Below are 19,444 nucleotides of genomic sequence, written 5' to 3' on the forward strand. Positions count from 1 at the left end.
AGCTACAGCACTGATACAACAAGATCAAATCAAGCTCAGCAAGGATTTATTCTTTATTCATTCTCGCCAAAGGATATACCACCTGGATTTTTAATAGTGCAAGAACCAATTAATCCTGTTTATCTGCGTTGCCATAGTCGTTTGTTATCAAGAATAAATTTTAAATTAAATGATCAATCAGGAAATTTATTGGATCTGATAAACGAAATGTTGAGCATTAATTTGCTTGTAAAATCGTAAATAATTTCAGTTAAAAACAAAAAATATATAAGAAATTTTATTTTTTTCTTTGAAAAAGTCAATTCTGATAGGATATTTACTAGTCAAAATCATGAAATTTCTTAGATTTTATTTTTCTGATAGGATATTTGCTAGTCAAAATTGTGAAAATCAACCGATTTTATTTTTCTGATAAGATATTTACCAGTCAAAATCATGAAAATCATTCGAAAAATCAATTTTGATAGGGTAATTGGTAGTCAGAATCAATCAATTACCTGAAATTTCAGTATAAAAAATATTTCTGTAAAAAAATAAATATTTGAGTAAAAAAATAAATAATTTCAGGAAAAAAAGTAATTTCGGCAGAAACATAAATAATTTCAGTAAAAAGATAAATATTTCAGTAAAAAAATCTGTAAAAAAATTTATTCACTATCCAGTATTTTTCTTAATTGTCTCACGCGAGCGTAATTTTTTTGCCTCCTATTCGTGAGACAATTCTGATCTGATCTTTTCGATTGCCAGAGATAAATCAACTAAATTTTTATCTGCGTTTCATCAACGGTAGCCAGTAATTGACACATCGCAGACTGAATTTTATTTATAAATCTATAATCGGATGGCAGAACATACCGCCCTTCGTATTTACTTTCTTGCAGTGTTTCAAAATCAGGAAAGATTTTTTTCAGGATTTAATTCGTCTGATATTTTTATTCCGTCATTTTCCAATTTTTCAATAGCAGCAATTATTTCATTGATATTTTCTTTATTCATTATATCAAATATCATATTTCTAAAATAAAGTAAATATTTTCTTCAGAAAAAAAGTTTTTTAATCCAATATCAGAGGAACATAGGAAAACGAAATCCAACTTCCAAATCGATACGAAAACGATGATTTATATATATTTTCTGCGACATGTTTGACCGAATGTGAATTAATACCAAAATGTTTTCCAGCATCGGTCATCGATTGAAATATTATTTCTTCACCGGTTTCCACGTTGAAGGATTTAACAGCTTTGGCAGTTTTATCATTACGGCCAGTGTTTCCTCGTTTATAGTTCTAGCTTTGAATAATTGCTTGGAGGATGGATATTTTATTATTCAATCTGTTTCCGTCAATATGGTCAATCACAAGATTGTCTTTTATTACTCAAAAAAAAGCATTCATAAACGAAACGATGATTGAAATAATCTTTCCTTCCGGCTATGAAATGAAGATAATCAAATTTATTGACTCTACCAACTGGTTTTTTCGTTTTGTAGTGTCTAACAGCACCATCACAAGATGCTTCGTAGTTTTCGATGAATGGATGTTTTGTGAATATTCCGTTCATCATGATAATACAATTTGTCTAAATTAAGGTTTGTTTAAGAACCTTTTTATATAATCCTCATCGCATTTGATAACTCTGTCACTATCATATTTTTTGTGTCGTAGTGTCTTTTTAACTCTCTATATCGTTTTCCACCACAGTCTAAACACAATCGTGTTTCTCTGACTCCAACTCCACATCGCAAGCACGGTATTGGTCCTGAACCACCTCTACAAATACATTGTAGATGCTGCCCACAGAATTCCTTTCTGCAAGGTTTTCCACAATTAGTTGATGAACCGATCATTAACCATTTGCATTGATTTATTATTCATATTAGATATTTGTTTAAAATATAATATGACTGCAACAAAGCCTTTATTTGATCTGGATGATGTTGAAAACGATTTGATCGAAATTAATAACGCCAAAAAAGAGTTTTATGATGATGGAACATCTCATGTATGGTCCACGTGGAAAATTGTCCATGACACCGAAGGTGTTGTTGATAACACAATGAATGATATGCGAGCAAAGAGAATCATCAATTATATTGGAGTTCATCATCGTGATAAGACATCTATTTTTAGAATAAAATTTATCGCGCAAATGACTGATTCTGATGTATGGGTCATTCGTGATAAACGTGATCATGTAATTAGTGAGAAAAAAACTGTTGTTCTAAGTGGTGATTCTAAACCCGGTTTCTTAACTGGAATTGATAAACCGTATTATGAACGATCGTATCCTGTAACAGCGGTTGTCTATGGGATTTATCAACTTAATGATAAACCCGATATTAGAGATCCTGCTCCAATGAAATTTTCTTCGTTGAATTGTGTAGCAGAGCGAGTGATAGAACATTTTACAAATACGAAACGAGGGGCTGGTTTAACAGATTTGAGACGCGACAAACCAACCGCGTGGGCTAAATCAATCGCGGATAAAGGAGCATCAATAAATGATGTTGCTGAGTTATCAAGTAAACTAAAATTTCTGATGGTAGTAAAAACACTATCGGGAGAAATTTTATATGAATCAGTTAATAAAGGAAAAGGAACGCCAATTGAAATTATTGATCATAATGCTCACGTGTGGACATCCGCGGTAACAATATTCCCACGAAATCGAACTGTAAAATTTTATTCCCTAGAGAATTCTAATGAGAATATATTTGATCCTGTGTCAGTATGGTTGTTTAAAAGCTCTGAAGAAGAGTAAGATCAATTCGTAAGACCGAATGGTGATTTATACCGAAGGGAATCATTACATGAGAAGATGAAAAAACTCGCGGAAAAATACTCAGAAAACGCAGAACAATTACTTATCAATTGTTTGATAATTCCATCAGTTGCTGCTCACGCTGCTCGAGAAAAAACTCGTGGAAACCAACAAGAAATAAATTCCTCGAGGATGTCCAAATGAGTTGCATTGAATACGGACACGGTGGTTTATGGAATACCAAATACGATCATAAAAATATGATATCCGTTGATATGGTCGCATGTTATCCAGGAAGCTTTCTAGGACTAGGTGAATGCACTGAATACTTTAAAATATTTGGTCATCCTACAAATGCAATGACACGAGTATCAATTAATGGTCCTTTACCAGATTTTCCATTGACGGGATTTGGTCGTGTGGTATCATTCGAGTTTGCTAAAAATCTTCATAGGATTTGTTACGTTTGGTTTGGTAGACACTTCTCTGAAAAACGTTGGGTTCCAACAGTGTTATTGAGATATATGCTTGATTGTGTAATGCTAACGTCACTGACAGTCAGTGAAGCGATTATATCATACAAAAAACAAAATTCGGTTTAGTTACCAGCACGAGAAAATGTTAGCATTGATGATGCTATTGATGAGTATTCACGAGACTGTCCTGATATTCCTATTGATGTGATTGTGAATGATGCTCATAATATCCTCAATATCAAACTCAACAATAGCGAGAAAACAGCAAAGGATCTCGGTAGAAAAATAATCGGCAAATTTACTCAAGGTGGAGCATATGATCACCGACGGCATCATTCACGATTAATTATGGATGATGCTGAATTAGATTTTATAATCGCTGATACCGCCACAAGAAATATATTCTGTAATCGAGAAAATATTTATTTATCAGACGGAAAAAACTAGGAACAGTCGTCAGTTACATTGATGGAGAATCTCCTCAATATACTCATTTAAGATCTTCAATGTTATCTTATGTTTCGATAAATTTACTGTCGATGATAAATAGATTTCCTCATGAAGCAGTTAGAGTTGCTACAGACTCTTTTTATATCGATAAAAATCATTCAGCGTTGCTAGATCGTTTTGTAGGTACTGATGAATCATGGGGTTCATGGAGAATTAAAAAAGAAAATATTCTTGATTATTGTGAATCAGCCGATGTTGTGGTTAAGGAAAATTATTGTCTTGATGAAATATTAGAAATGTCGTTAGAACCATCAGTGCATGATCCGGTATCAAGATATAAAACAGTTTATCTGAATGGATTAGGTAGTTCAGGTAAAACAACACGAGTAATAAATTTATTTTAAAATTCAGATATGATTGTATTGACACCAACACACAGACTAGCACGAGAGATGAAGCAACGAGGAGTACAATCATGTACTTATCACAGTTTTTTCAGATGGAAAGGTGATTTATGGACTCCAGATCGAATGGAAGAAAAATATATTCCCAAGGTTATAATCTGGGATGAAATCTGTACTGTTTCGTTAGAGGTATTAAAAATATTTCTCGATTGGTTATTAACAAAAAATACCGCTATAATAATGTGCGGTGATCACGGTCAACCACCACCTGTTGATGGAGCGTCTCCACATGATTGGTTGAAAAATTTTGTTGATCACTATGAAGAAATAAATGACGATCATAGAGCACTTGATGCAGAATTAAGTGAGTTAAAATAATTAATCAGACTGCAGCCGAATAAAATTCAGTGCGAGGTGATGCGCAAGATAATTTCAGAAACACCTAAGAAAGACTTTTAAAACCATGGAAACCAAATGATTTGATAGTTGCAAGTAGAAAAATAGTTAGAGACACACTTCAACGAGAATTATTTCAGTTGCAACGAGAAAAATTTCCAACACTACCTGTTCCGTTATGTTATCGACCAGAAGATACGCGACTGCAAAATATCGACGTTGATGTAACAGGACAGGGGTAATAAAATCTTGTGTTGAATGATATTGTTACAGTTAATATTGATTTCGTTGAAGACGCGTTAAATGCAGACAAATCACCTTGGACACTTGGATACGCGATGACGATTCATTCATCTCAAGAATTAACTATTACTGATACTCGAGTTTGGATTGTTAATGATCGCATCGAGTGGTCAAATTTAGTTTATCTTACAGTATCTCGAGTTAGAAAAATATCTCAGTTGGAAAGAATTGTTTTAGATAAATTAGTGATTAATGATGAAATCGACGATGATATAATAAGAAAAAAATATCTAGCTATAAACGAGATGACAAAAAAATAAACGCGATTTTAATCTTGATGTTGAGTTTATTATATCGCTGAAACAACAACAAAATAATCACTGTGCCAGTTGTAATTATATAATGCTATGGCGGTATCCAAAAAATGATCCAAGATAATTTACCGTAGACAGAAAAGATAACAATTTTGGTCATACACGAGAAAATACTATGTTAACCTGTCTTGAGTGTAATAGACGTAGAGGTGCTGGTGCTAGTTAAGTGATTTAGGTGGTAATTAAGTGTCTTCGGGAATTACTTGTAATTCTTCGCTCGTGAATCCGCGTTGAGGAGCAGTTGAATCAAGTATATAAATCGCTGGTCTACCAGTTGATCTTGTTACACCAGATATTTTATGTGTTGTGATGCTCCAAATAGGATCAGTTGCTCTTTTTCTGCCGCCTTCAGCTTCACCTGGTTTATATAAATATCTTATAGTAATATTACCTAATACCGGTTGCGCTGAAAATTACGTCGCTGTATTGGTATATATTTTTTGTGATCGCGTTAATCGGTTTCATATTTATTGCTCGGGGCGTTTCGTTATTTAAAGCAGCTATCACATTTGGTAACATTTTTACCCATTCGTTAGATCTGTTATCTTGAATAAACTCTTTCGCGTATTGATATCCAAATAACCTCTCAGCTAGTGTTTTATTAAATCTTTCAACAATTGCTTGATCATTATGCACTCCAGTGTGTCCTCGTCGTATTTTAACATTATTTTGTTTCATCAATGACGATACAGCACCAAGAAATTCTCTACCAGGATCAGCCTGTAATAAATTTGGCCACCACAGAGGTCCTCGTTGATAAATTCTTTCAAAAGCATTAGCTACCTCAACTGCAGTTTTTGTTGATAACGGTTCTGCTTCTTTTATTCCTACTTGCAATATCAATAATAGTCAGAACATCTTTGTGTGTTTTTTGATTAATAGTATCATGCGGTAAAAACATGATATCAGCTTGATGAACTTCATTAGGAACACTGACGTCAAAATGTGTATACTGAATTCGTTTAGGTGGTGGTAGATAAATTTGCCATATCGCTTGTTTTGATAACCATAATTTAGCAGTAGAATATTTTACTTTTGCTGCTTTAGCAAGTTCACTGATCGCTGCTTTACCTTTCCAGAATCCAGCTGGGGAATAATAAATCGATTCCATTATTATATATAACTAGCACCTAATGCTAATTTATCTTTCATCGCAAATTTTATCAACCAATTAGTTATTTTTTCCTTGAAGGATTTACCTGGAATAGAATCTAATGCATGAGTTAATTTTATATCCGCGAAATGCCTGTCTTGGCTATTGTTACTCCGATAAGCAATATCATGAGCAAGACACGCTCGATCAATAGCATTTATTGGTTCTTTACCTAATTTTGGATGGTCCTGATTATCGAGTCTGATATCAAGTCGGGTTCCGGGACCACAATAACTGTACCCAGGAAGATGTTTTTCTCCAGAGTATTTAGCAAAAGGAATTCCCGGTAATTTTGTTCATTTTGTTGTGATATCACCTCCTCGTCTTTTTTTATCAGCAGAAACAAATCTAAATTTCTTTGTACCACATATTTCACATTTGCCAGTAGCAGCCGATCTATTATTTTTTGTTTTAACAATTGTTACATCAATTGTTGGAGTACGCGTCTTACATTTTACACAATATGAATCCATGAGTATATTCATATCATGAATGTAATTGATTTTTCCGCGACAGGAAAAAGAGAACCAGTCAAGCACCATCCTGCATTACCGAATTCTATTAGAATGATCATCATAGGTCCATCTGGATGTGGAAAGACACAGTTGTTGCTTAATTTGATAATGAGGTGGTTGAAATGGGACAAGTTGTATTTGATAGCACCATCGGTCGATGATCAACGGTGTTATGATGTAGTAAAAGATTTTAATGAAAACGCAAAATTGTTGAGTGATCACAGTGATGATGTTATCGATTTTATTACCGATATTAATGAAGCACCATCATTTGATTCTATTGATGGACTCATTAATAATTTAGTTGTGTATGATGATGTAATGCTAGATAAGCAGTCAAATCCTGCTAGAATATTTTCTCGAGGAAGACATAACAATACTGATGTTATTTATGTAACTCAACGATACACGCATATACCAAAGGTTATCAGGGATAATTGTAATGTTCTAGTTGTTTTAATGGAGTTGACACGCACACGCTAAGAAATATTCATCAAACTTGGTGTGGTGGCGACATGGATATGATTAAGTTTAGAGTCATAACAATAAATTTACATGACCCTCGAACAAGATACAGAATCGGACATAGTAAATTTTTGGATGAAATGTAGAGCAGCAGGGAAGGCGTACTTTCAAACTCGCCATAAGAAATGGTTTTATTGGACTAACACGAATTAATCACCAAAGAGGCTTTATTTTTGGTAAATAAGGCGTTTTTCGGTGATTTTTCTCCAGGAAGCTTGATTTTGATGATCCACGGGTAGACCAATTAAAGGTTCTTCGCCTTCCCTGCTGCTTGATATGTATTAATTGTTAGGACTGCAACTGTGGCAAATGCATTGTTTTCTATGATAACTGAACATGTTGTAAACGTATCTAGTCTGAACTATATGGAGAAATTTAGATTATTTCTTTTGTAGAATAAATATTATGTGTATATTGTTGTCACCTTTAAGTCTATACTAAACGTTGCATGAAGATCAGATGTGATTTGCTGATGATAAATTTGGACATGTTTGAATATGTACGTTTTTTATTGACACTCCTCATGGTATGAGAGTATTGTACGTCAAATGTTCCAACACACTTTTAAAGTAAACAAAAGTTCCAAATGCTTTACACACGGACAGCAATTTGACTCGTCTGTGGTGAAGTGTGACTGACAGGAAGGCACGTTTGGAATTTCTTGGGGGTTGCTCATCAGAGTCAAATATCACGCACTTGATATGCTAGAGTGACTGGCTTCATTTTGATGGCGAGCGCAGAGCCCAGTCCTTAGCCTACCTCTTCTGGAAATGCACACTTGTATCTTCAGCACCATAATGCAGATGAAACTAATTCGTTTCCGGTTGTCAAGTTCTATTTTGTATTGTCGTATGGTGATGTGGTTAGAAGAAACGGAAGAGTGCAAAGTGACGTAGGTAAACAACAGCAATGCCAGTGCAGATCTTGTGACCCCGAGGTCAGTCTTGTTTTGCGTTATCACCTCAGTTTATTTTTTTATTATTTGCTGTTGTTATTATTTAGGGCTTAAATCCAGATCGGTTATACATGATGGTCAGTATGACTTTTTGAGGAATAAAGCGGTGAAACTCCAGTATGAACCACTTATCCACGGGAAATGTATTGGCAGGTTCCTCGAATGCCCACTTTGGCATAACGAGATACTCTACCCCACGCAGACAGATGTGATATGGCAATGGTCGTTTTTCAGAGAAATAAAAGATGGAACGTAGCAATAACAGTGCTCGAGCTGATAGGTGAAGGCTTTAAAATCTCTGTTTCCCGCTGATTGCTGCAAATCACTTGAAAAATTAAAAAGGTGATAAAGTCTGCATTTCTGTACGAATACCTTTAGAAACCGGCTTCCGCTTGTAGCGGCGCTTTACGAGAAGTAAGAACGTCATCCAAAGAGCTTTCCGTGTGCAGAGAGGACCCTAGCGTATCTGTTATTTTAGGTACCAGTTTTATTTGTGCCCGGAATTATCGTGTAAGTCGTGCTATCCGTGCGTAAGACTGCTGACAGTTGCATCGGCTGGCTCGCCGGAAACCTTATGGTGATTGTTATCACAATGTGGTAGTTATTGTGTTCTTTGCCGTTCTCAGCCGACTCTCAACAAACGTAGGAAATAAAATCCCCACTGCGATGTTAGCCAAAATCTGTGTTTTGAGCCTCCTTTGTAGGTGCGATTTCCTCTATTCCACCAGGTCTATCGTCGGCTCTAGCAATAAGCCAGAATATATGCTCATCAACATGCACAACCGAGGCAGTAGCAATCCTGCTGCTTGTCGCATATCGAGAAGGAACGAAATCAACCCATTCATGATTAGCTGGCTACGATTGTTTAAGGGATGCCGCTGCTGTGAAAGATATCCTTTCCTAATTCATAATTTTGTATATCACCATACACCTGTTTGTTATAAGAAGGGCGTTATTATGCCATCCGTGGGCGCCAATTCTTAGCCCCTTGTTGCTTGGCAACATGTAAAAGACTTTTCTCAACGACACAGTCTAGCTTACTCATAATCGGTCTCGCGTTATATGTCAATTATTAGAACGTAACTAATAAACTAGAGGTATCGGTAGATATCAGCACCAACATATCATCCACGTGTATCAGTAACATAATTTGCATAACACCGCCCATTCTCAGAGCAGTATTGATCAGCGCATTTCGGTTTGTGCCTTTATGTGCCTCCTGTGCGAAACGTGGTTCGTTCTGCCAGCAGGGTCTTCAGACAGAATAATCAGGAACAAATATAGGGGGATGAGTATCATGGGTGGGATGGCCTTTGCACATGCATGAATATGATAAATATACCGGCCTTCCTGGAACACAGCTGATACACAGCACACATATTCATTTGTTATCTCCTTGATTATATCGTCATTCTGTTATTATTCACTCTAAATGTATTACAAATGTACTCCATGGCAGCTATATCAGTGTTATTATAATACGAATGCCACGTTTTATGTTTGGATTTAGGGACTTTATCTGAGCACACACAAAAACACATCCTGACAGTACACGTGAAATCAACAAAAGCTGTTCGCCATTTTAGGCAAGGTTTCCGAAAGAGGCTGGTCACCAACGTTAGCGCCACATCAGCTGCTTGGGCATCCAAATTCAAATTTCACTTACTTCATCAAAACGCCATCTCAGACTCAGATTTCCAGAATTCTAGCCACTGTTTTAAGTACTATGTACATGTATTTTCTACTGACAAATCCTTTAGATAGGCGCTTGGTTCTATAACTGGTAATATGTAATGACTGAAATTTGCACGTAGCGCTCCTACACAGATCTTTAAACAAAGGATCAAATCTGTTTTGGCACGTAAAATCAAAGGCACGTCTATGGCTTAGAAACTCAATTTAATAAATCATAGGAAAGTGAAGAAACAAAATCCATGAAAATGGGAATTTAGGATTTCACGAATAATTGGTAGTTAGCTGATTTGAGGAAAATTCTGTATGGTACTGAGACGGCTAAGAATCCTTCAGTTGACAATAACGTATGTTTTGACGTCCTAGGAAATAAGGCAAGCATTTATTTCAAACGAACCTCACGCAGATGGCCTTTGTTTCGCTCGGTACTCGGGTACCGGGAGACCCCTAGCGTATTGGAAAAGTATTAATAAGTAGTTTTCTTATATTTATTTCTTTTTCTAAGAATGACACATTGCAGCTACACCAGCAGACATACTGACATAATGGCTCATTTTTTTGTGCTGTTTCTTCACCGATGCTTAATTTGGACACGGACAACGTGCAATGATAGCAGCACTAAATATGTATTGCTAAAAGAAAAGCGTGGTAGCTCCACATTCTTTAACACTAGTTGAAACCTTTCACCAACAAGATAATCTATTTTGCTTGCAGCCCTGTCTATCGACAGGAACTGAGCTAATTAGCTGGATATATATTTTTGTCCTTGGTCACCACATATCCTTAACGTGTGTCAGATTCTTTTATTTTGCATCATCGCCCTTTACAGTGCTGTATTGAAGGGCGCATTTCAGTGTGTGAGCCTAAAATTCTCCAAAGATACAGCAGAGCACTTTCATTATGGCACTCTACGCCGATGATGATAATGCCTTCTGTTCTGTCCAGCATCAAATACACACAAATGTGTTCTGCTTCTGTAGCCTTTGTCCTACACAAAATAGGCAAAATGGTGCTTTTCTTAATGCACAGTCCTCAAAACATAGCAAGTTGGTTCAAATATATTATGATGAGCATAACGAGTGGGAAAGCCTTCCCGTATCCACGGACCTCATAAATGGACAAATCTAATATACAATATATCCAGGCCTTTGCTATCACCTTGTATGTATTGCTAATCAGTGTTTTTATTCAGTCAAAACTCATCAGAAAGTCACTGTTCAGCGGCTATATCAATGCTATTTTCAGCTGTGTACTACATTTATTGGTTTGGAAAGGGTATTTCATCTGAATAAGAATTTTTTTCTATCTGATACCAAATGTGTAACCTGCTAAAGCTGCTAGTTATTTTATGCATGGTTTCCGAGGGAAGATGGTTCCCAACACTAATGCTGCAGCCGTTGCTAGAGCACCAAATTTAAAAATCACTTGATTCTGACAAAACTTTATCTCAGATTATATTCTTCCTGCAGCGTGTATGTTTCCAAGTGCTAGCAATTTGTGTGTACTGTCCTATCGTTTGATTGGGCCTTTTTGGTTACAGAACAGGTTATATGCATACGGACACATTTTCGCGTGAGGAAAATATACGAATCTTAATCTTGCTTTAGAACTCAGGCAGAACATCTGCGAGCTCTGTCCAATACCACGGGCGCACGGCTATGCGATTAAGGCATTTACTTCTCACCTACGGCTGTGTCTGTTGGCACGGATGTGGAGAAAATTGGCCAAGTGTCAACAATCAAATAGCAATTGCCTTTGAGATCACATCTTTATGTCTGCGGCTTGGTTTCCAAATCTGGAAATTTCATTAGCTGGCTGCAGTCCAAGAAGACTAAAATGCACAACGAAATCTGCGTCTCCAAAGAGGCAAAACTCAACATAATAGCCAAACAATACCGTTTGCGAGGAATAGGTTAAGATCATTCACGACGAAGTCGACAATTATACGGCAATAAAAATGGGATAGGGGCTGTGTCACACAAGACGAACGCTTCCGTTATCATCGACAAAATGGAGAAACGCGCATCGATAGCTAAACGTAAAGCAGAAAACCACGAAGAGGTTATCAAAATTCTAGCTTGAAATTCTTAATAAGCTGCTTTAGTTTTATGGAAACAGATGAAACATCTAAAAACCACTGAAATAATATGACACAACTGGGACGACAAATGTTTTTCTCTCATACTTATCTCTCTAACACAGAATAAAACCTATGGCCTATTCACCGCACCATGTGATACATTGTTTTCACATTGATGCACTCTTCAGCGACGCCAAAACAAAATACCACTGTTGTCATCATTCCAAATCAAAATACTCGTACATGCAGATCGGTGTTGTTGTTTTTGTTCTAGGGTTTAACGTCATTTTTCAGCACATGATAGGCTATTCATGGCGGACAGTATTAATGGTGGAGGAAGAACCCGGGAAATCCCCGGAAAGAACCACATACCCTCGAGAAGCTACTGGCAAGCTTTCTCGCATACTCACATTGGCCGAATCCGAGACTCGAACCCACACAGATAGAAGTGAGATGGCAGTGATCCGTAACGGAGAGCGCTTTAGACCACTCGGCCAATCGGTGCTCCAACATGCAGATCGAAATGGTCTTATATAATTCATTCAATTTTATCAACAATAATTAATTTAATTTTTTCTGGTGCCCCTGTCAGGCTGGTGCCCTAAGCTCGTGCTCAATATGCTTAATGGGTAATCTAGCACCGTTTGGCATTATAATGTAGCATAGTCGCATAGCGCTGCTAATTGGTAAAATACAGGTAAAGTGTATTTAACTGTGCAGATGCATTTCAGTACCAACAAAAAAATCACTTATCCATCTTCAACTACCGCAATTTATCAATTATATATATATATATATATATATATATATATATATATATATATATATATATATATGGATATTTTTCTCATTTTCTCAAGCAAGCATTTTTCTAGCAACTATATGTCGTAATAAAAAACCCTGTTCAAACGTTTGTGTCGATAATTAGCATCAGATGTAAAAACAAAAACACAAAATACAAGTCGCCTTCGAAACATGTATCAGTTACCGTGCATTTCATCGTCCCATGTTTTATTTTTCCAGAGAAACCTACAATTTTGAGCGTGACGTCATCACCGCCATCTCCAGTAGACGGGAACAAAGTGATTCTCTCATGCAATTCCACGGGAAACCCGACTCCTGAAGTTCACTGGACGTATCAAAATGTAAATAACGTATCATTTACATGATTGCTCAAAATCCAAAATGATTATTCAGAATGTTAGCGTTATCAAAATACATTGCTACCTTAGGACTCCAGCAGAAAACATTATCGGTACTGCTTGCATTCGGAACAATTGCCATGAAAGTTCCACACAAGCAAATAACTTAGACCAATAATAATAAAATGGACAGTATCTAATTCTATTCGTATTGTCAAACAAACAACACTGACCCTGACTGCACTGCGCATTATGTTACGGTCGATCTGATCTATACTTTTGCGAGTTATATACTGCAACATTCGATTTTCAAGGGAAGGGCGTGGATAAATGTTCACCGAAGTACATATAGCATATTTTCAAGTCCAACCAATTCATTCTCAAAACAGTTCATGTATGTAAGGTCTTGCTGGGCGGGAGTAGTGGTGGGAAAGGGGAGGGAACAGCAATGGAAGTGTTCAAAAATAGAACATTTCCAAAGGATACAGCCTTACTGTGGTTCAAGTCCTACTTTGTCAACTGGACACAAATTGTATCTGCAAATGGAATACACTCCAGCCACCCAGTTGATCTATGTTGTGGTGTTGCACAGGGGTCCTTTTTTGGACCTGTTCTCTTCATTCTGTACACTCAGCCGCTCTCAAAGCAGCAGAGGGGGCGAATCGGACATTTGGTCCAATCGTCATTTGGTTTAATTGATACTTTCTGCACTCAGCGGATCCAGCGTCGTCAGCGCCTGGTAAAAAAAAAACGACGTCGTCGTCGGGGGAGGGGGGGCAAATCGAACGTCATTTAGTTTAATATACTTTCTGCACTCAGCGATCCAGCGTTGTCAGCGTCCGGTAAAAAAAGCGCGACGACCGCGTTGATGTCATCGCCCCCTCTGCTGCTAAGGGGTTACAATGAAAATTATTTACAATTTAACCGAATATTTGGTCAAGTCCGATACGATATCGTGTCCGAGGATCATGTAAATTTATCGTTACAAATCCATGTGGGGTCGACTGAGCATGACTAAAAAAGTTTCGAAAAACATTAAAGTCCATGTCACAACCGCACCATGTCTGCCAAATATTTCGTAGCGTGTGTGTATCAACGCCGTTGAATACAGCAAGAATATTACAGTTGTCTCTGATTACTTTTGGAATCTGAGTGTATCGTTGAGTGACATATATCACGTCAGTGTTTTTATGCCTGCCTCTGGAAAATATCCTAGCTGGGTTTTTTTGATTGTCTAACATAACATCATCGTACACGACTAGATTGTTAACGTCGCCATCAATATCATCAATACCTGGTGCATCATTGATATCTGTAATAAACTCAATAACATTTTTTTCAGTGATCGCTGATGCATTCTCGTTAAAATCTTTCAACACCTCGTAGCATCGTTGATCATCTACGCTAGGGGCGATTAAATACAACTTATCCCACTTCATCCATCTCATTATTAAATTAAGTAAAAATTGCGTCTTGCCGGATCCAGATGGTCCGATGATAATCATCCGGATCGAGTTTGGTAACGCTGCAACATGCTTAACTGGTTCTCTTGTTTTAGTCGCCGAAAAATCAATTATATTCATATCTCTATACATAAATTATGGATCTATATTGTGTGAAGTGTAGAGTGCGTACTGGCACAAATGATATGACAACCGTTACAACAAGAAATAACAGATCGGCACTTACTGGTAAGTGTGTACAATGCGGTATAAAGAAATTTAGATTTATTTCTATTAGACCCGGGGATGTTTTAAAAAAAAAAAGCGAGGAGGTGATATTGCAGCCAAGTTATCAAAACTCCCCGGAACACCGTGGGCAAAGTATCCAGGAGAAAAGCACCTCCCAGGATATAGCTACTGTGGCCCCGGAACACGATTAGATATCAGACTCGATGATCAAAATCAACCCAAACCCGGTGAGTATCCAATAAACGCTATCGATAAGGCGTGTCATGCTCATGATGTTGCTTACAAAAGTAGCGATCTGCAACAGCGTCATATCGCGGATGTAAAATTAATTCACGCGTTAAATGCTATTCCTGATAAATCCTTCAAAGAAAAATTGGCCTCATAGTTGGTAAAATCGGCTATGAAAGGTAAATTAATGATGGGCGCTGGTAATTAATAACAACATGGAATCCATCTATTATTCTCCGAGAGGATACTGGAAGGGGAAGGCCGCAATTGGTAAGCTTGCAAGCGCTGCAAAAGTAACGAGGGCCACTGCGGCTAATTGGTTATCCAAACAGGCTATATGGCAAATTTATCTACCACCGCCTAAACAAATCAACTTCTCGCGCTTTGATGTCAGCGTACCTAATGAAGTTCATCAGGCTGATATACTATTTCTGCCGCATGACAACGGTTACAAAAACGCGCTAACCGTAGTTGATGTTGCGAGTCGATACAAACAAGCGGAACCGTTTAAAACAAAGTCAGCAACTGAAGTAGCCGATGCGTTTGAGCGGATTTATCGAAGAGGTCCTCTGCGCTGGCCAAATCTATTACAAGTTGATCCTGGTAGTGAATTTCGCGGCGCTGTTTTATCAGCGTTGAAACATCATAGCGTCGCGATACGACGAGGTCATACTGCGCTACATCGTGATCAGGCAATTGTTGAACGATTCAATCGGACTCTTGCTGAACGGTTATTTGGATATCAGTACGCAAAAGAATTCATCCAAGAAAAACGATCTCGTGAATGGGTCAAAAGGTTGCCAGGCGTAATTGCACCGTTAAATAACGAGATTACCCGAGCAATCAACATGAAGCCCAGCGACGCGATTAAAAAAAAGTATATACCCGGAAGATCAAAAATAAATAGCGTTTCCAAGCCGATTCTCGGCGATGTCACCGTGAGATATTTATATGAATCAGGAGAGCTTGAAGGCGGCAGAAAAAGAGCTACTGATCCTATTTGGAGTGTTACCACACATAACATATCAACGATAACACGATCAACTGATAGACCACCGATCTATAGACTGGATTCAACTGTCCCACAGCGGGGGTTTACACGCGAGCAACTACAAGTGATACCTGACGATACTCAATTACCCCCGCGTGGTCTTAACTAGCGCCGTTGCGTCTATTGCTCTCAAGACAGGTCAACCTCACATTGTTTTTGACATGACCGAGACTGTTATCGATCCTGTCCACGGTAAATTGGCGAGCGTCTTTATCCGAATAACGCCAGCGCATTATGCAATTGCAACTCGCGCAGTGATTATTCTGTTGTTGTCGTAACGCAATTATTAATTCGGCATCAATATCAAAACGCCGCTGTTTTTTTTATCCTGTTGGCGGTAACCCGAGAGTTTTCTATCAATGACGCTTGCATCGATGATGTCGTTGTCACTGGCTTCGTCAATAACAATTCTTCGAAGCTGATTTATCCTCCGTACTCTGGACACTGCAAGATAGACTAGATTTGACCATTCGATGCGATTATCAACCATCCAAACAATTGTATCCGTGATAGTCAATCCCTGCGATGAATGTATTGTTGTTGCATATCCTAGCGTCCACGGGGATTTATCAGCACGTAGCGCGTCCTCGACGACGCTGATATCAACGAGCACGATATCATTCAGCGCAAGAATTTGTTTTTCTGTCCGTCCTGGAATTTCAACTTCAATGTTCTGCCGCCGTGTACCCGCGGGTCTATAACATAACGGCACTGGGCGCGTTGGAAACTTTTCCTTATGCAACGTAAACAACTTTTGCTGAAGTGTGTCTCTGACTATCTTTCTACTCGCTACAATCAAATCGTTTGGTCTCCCTGTTTCCCAAAATTCATTCATTGGAGTTTCCGGAATCACCTCGCGGATTATTTCACATTGAATTCTATCCGGCTGTAATCTGATTAATTTTTTAACCTCGCGCAGTTGTTCATCAAGTGCTCGGTAATCAGTATCGGTTTCTTCATAATAGTCCACAAAACCCTTTAACCAATCATGTGGGCCCTCGCCGACAAATGGTGGTGGTTGGCCATGATCTCCGCACATTATCACCGCTGTATTCGCGCGCAGCAACCACTCAAGAAACATTTGTAAAACATCTAACGAAACAGTACATATCTCATCCCAAATGATAACCTCAGGAATAAATTTTTCACCCATTCGATCAGGAGTCCACGCACCGCCGCTGTATCGAAAAAAGCTGTGATAAGTAACGGCGTCAACATTTCGTTGTTTTATCTCTCGCGCTAGTCTATGGGTTGGTGTAAGCACGATCATACTTGCCCGCGTTCGAAATAATTCAATTGCCCGAGTCGTCTTTCCCGACCCGCCACAGCCGCTTAAATAAACTGTTTTGTATCTACAAATTGGATCAGAACACGGTGGTGCATTAGACCATTCTGATAGATTATCACCGCGTAAGTAGTTGTTCTCAACGGTGACATCTGCTGATGGTGAATAATCGCGTCGTATTTCATTTTTAATTCTCCATGTACCCCAACTCTCGTCCGGACTAGTAAGCACAGCTACGTTGCTTTTATACTTTACGTCTATGTACATTGAATCAATCGCAACTCTAACTGCGGTGTCGGGAAATCTATTTAACATTGACAATAAATTTATACAAGCATAACCCAGCATAGACGCCCTCAAATGTGGATATGCCGGGCTGTCTCCATCGCTGTAAGTAACAACTGTACCCAACCTTGTTTCATTGGACAAGAAAGCTGTTTTGCAGTTCACGTATCTATTTTTCGCCACTGCGTCCTTGATTACGAAATCATATTCTGCCTCATCTATAATCAGCCGTGAGCAATATCGTTTGTAGTCGCAGTTTTTTCCACCTTGTGTGAACTTACCAATTATTCTTCTACCGAGATCTTTTGCCTCTCTGTTTCGTTGGTTGAATATCTTTTTGGACCATTCGATGATATATTCCTCGTCGGCATCAATGTGTTTTCTGGATTCGTCAATTATGCTATCTAGACGCTCCGGTTCTGGTAACCAGACTTCAGTCTGCGCCCGGTATGATATAATCGCGTCACTGACAATCAACGAAACTAGCATTTTACAATCAATCATATACCGTAGCAGCGCTATTGGCAGCCACTTCTTTTCAGTCATGTGTCTACCGATCCAAATATAGCAACAGCGATGAAGTCCTGCCGCGAATTCAAATGATACTATGCGAGCGAATCCGGTTAAATCAAAATCAGGCAGTGGTCTATTAATAGCAACACTAGTCATTTCATGTCTGGGGTGTCCAAATCGTTTAAAGTACTCAGCGGCGGATCCATACCCGAGAAAACTCGCTGGATAACAGGCAACCATATCAACGGAAATCATAGCGTCGCGGTTGTATCTAGTGTTCCATAGTCCACCGTGATAGTATTCCAAACAACTGGATTGTACATCCGGTAGAAATTCCTTGCGTGTTGGTCTCCACGCATTTTTCTTTGCTGCAAAATGAGCTTCAACCGATGGAATTGTAAAACAATCTGTTAGCAGTTGTTCATCATGCTCTCCAAATTCCATGGCGGTTTTTTTTATCCTGTTGTGAAACGCTTCAGTGCGATATAATTCGCCATTTGGTCTTACAAACTGATCAAAGGTATCCGCATCGTTTTCAGCGCTGCGAAGTAACCACACTGATACAGGGTCGTTTTTACACAAACAAGCAATAGCATCAAATAGTTTCCTCTCCGCGAGAAAACCATCCTTGGAGAATTGTTCTCCCAGGAATTCTTCAGGTATATACTTTACTGTTCTATCCCGTGGAAATATTGTGACCGCGGGCGTCCATGCGTGTTCGTTATGATCAATAATTTTGATTGGGGCTCCCTTTGATTTATACTTTGATTCGTATAATACTTCACCGGTTATCGTTGTAACGGTTATTGGAAATCTCAACGATGTTTGTAATTTCGCTATGTCGCTGATGGTTGCTCCTCGCTCGCGCACTGTCTCCCCCCATTGGTTGATTTTGCTACGTCGTAAATCAGTCAATTTGTTTCCTCGACATGCATTTGTAAAATGCTCTATTATTCGTTCTGCTACACAATTTATCCCCGTTGACTGTTTCATCGGCGCTAGTTTTCCGATATCAGGTTTCTTATTTAACGGGTATATTCCATAAACAACTGCTGTTTCAGGATACGCTCGTTCATAGTATGGTTTGTCAATTCCGGTTAACAGCCCCGGCTTGGAGTCGCGGCTAACAATGACTGTTTTCTTGTCGCTGAGAACTGGTTCAAATTTATCACGTATGATCCAATTACCTGATTCCACCCGGACAATGAATTTTACTCTGAAAAA

The 19,444-nt window shown here is 38.3% G+C and overlaps 1 protein-coding gene across 1 annotated transcript in view; it reads left to right on the plus strand.

Moving 5' to 3' along the window:
• Positions 1-19,444, plus strand: part of LOC149793665 (SCO-spondin-like) — a 120,887-nt gene that overhangs the window by 88,375 nt on the left and 13,068 nt on the right. Inside the window, exon 19 of the mRNA XM_089969032.1 lies at positions 13,049-13,170. Coding sequence (XP_089825158.1) covers positions 13,049-13,170 — 122 coding nt within the window. The remainder of the gene's footprint in view (positions 1-13,048; positions 13,171-19,444) is intronic.

Source organism: Sinohyriopsis cumingii, chromosome 8, assembly GCF_028554795.1.
Source record: "Sinohyriopsis cumingii isolate HCF-2022 chromosome 8, ASM2855479v2, whole genome shotgun sequence".
Taxonomy (NCBI): Eukaryota; Metazoa; Mollusca; class Bivalvia; order Unionida; family Unionidae; genus Sinohyriopsis; species Sinohyriopsis cumingii.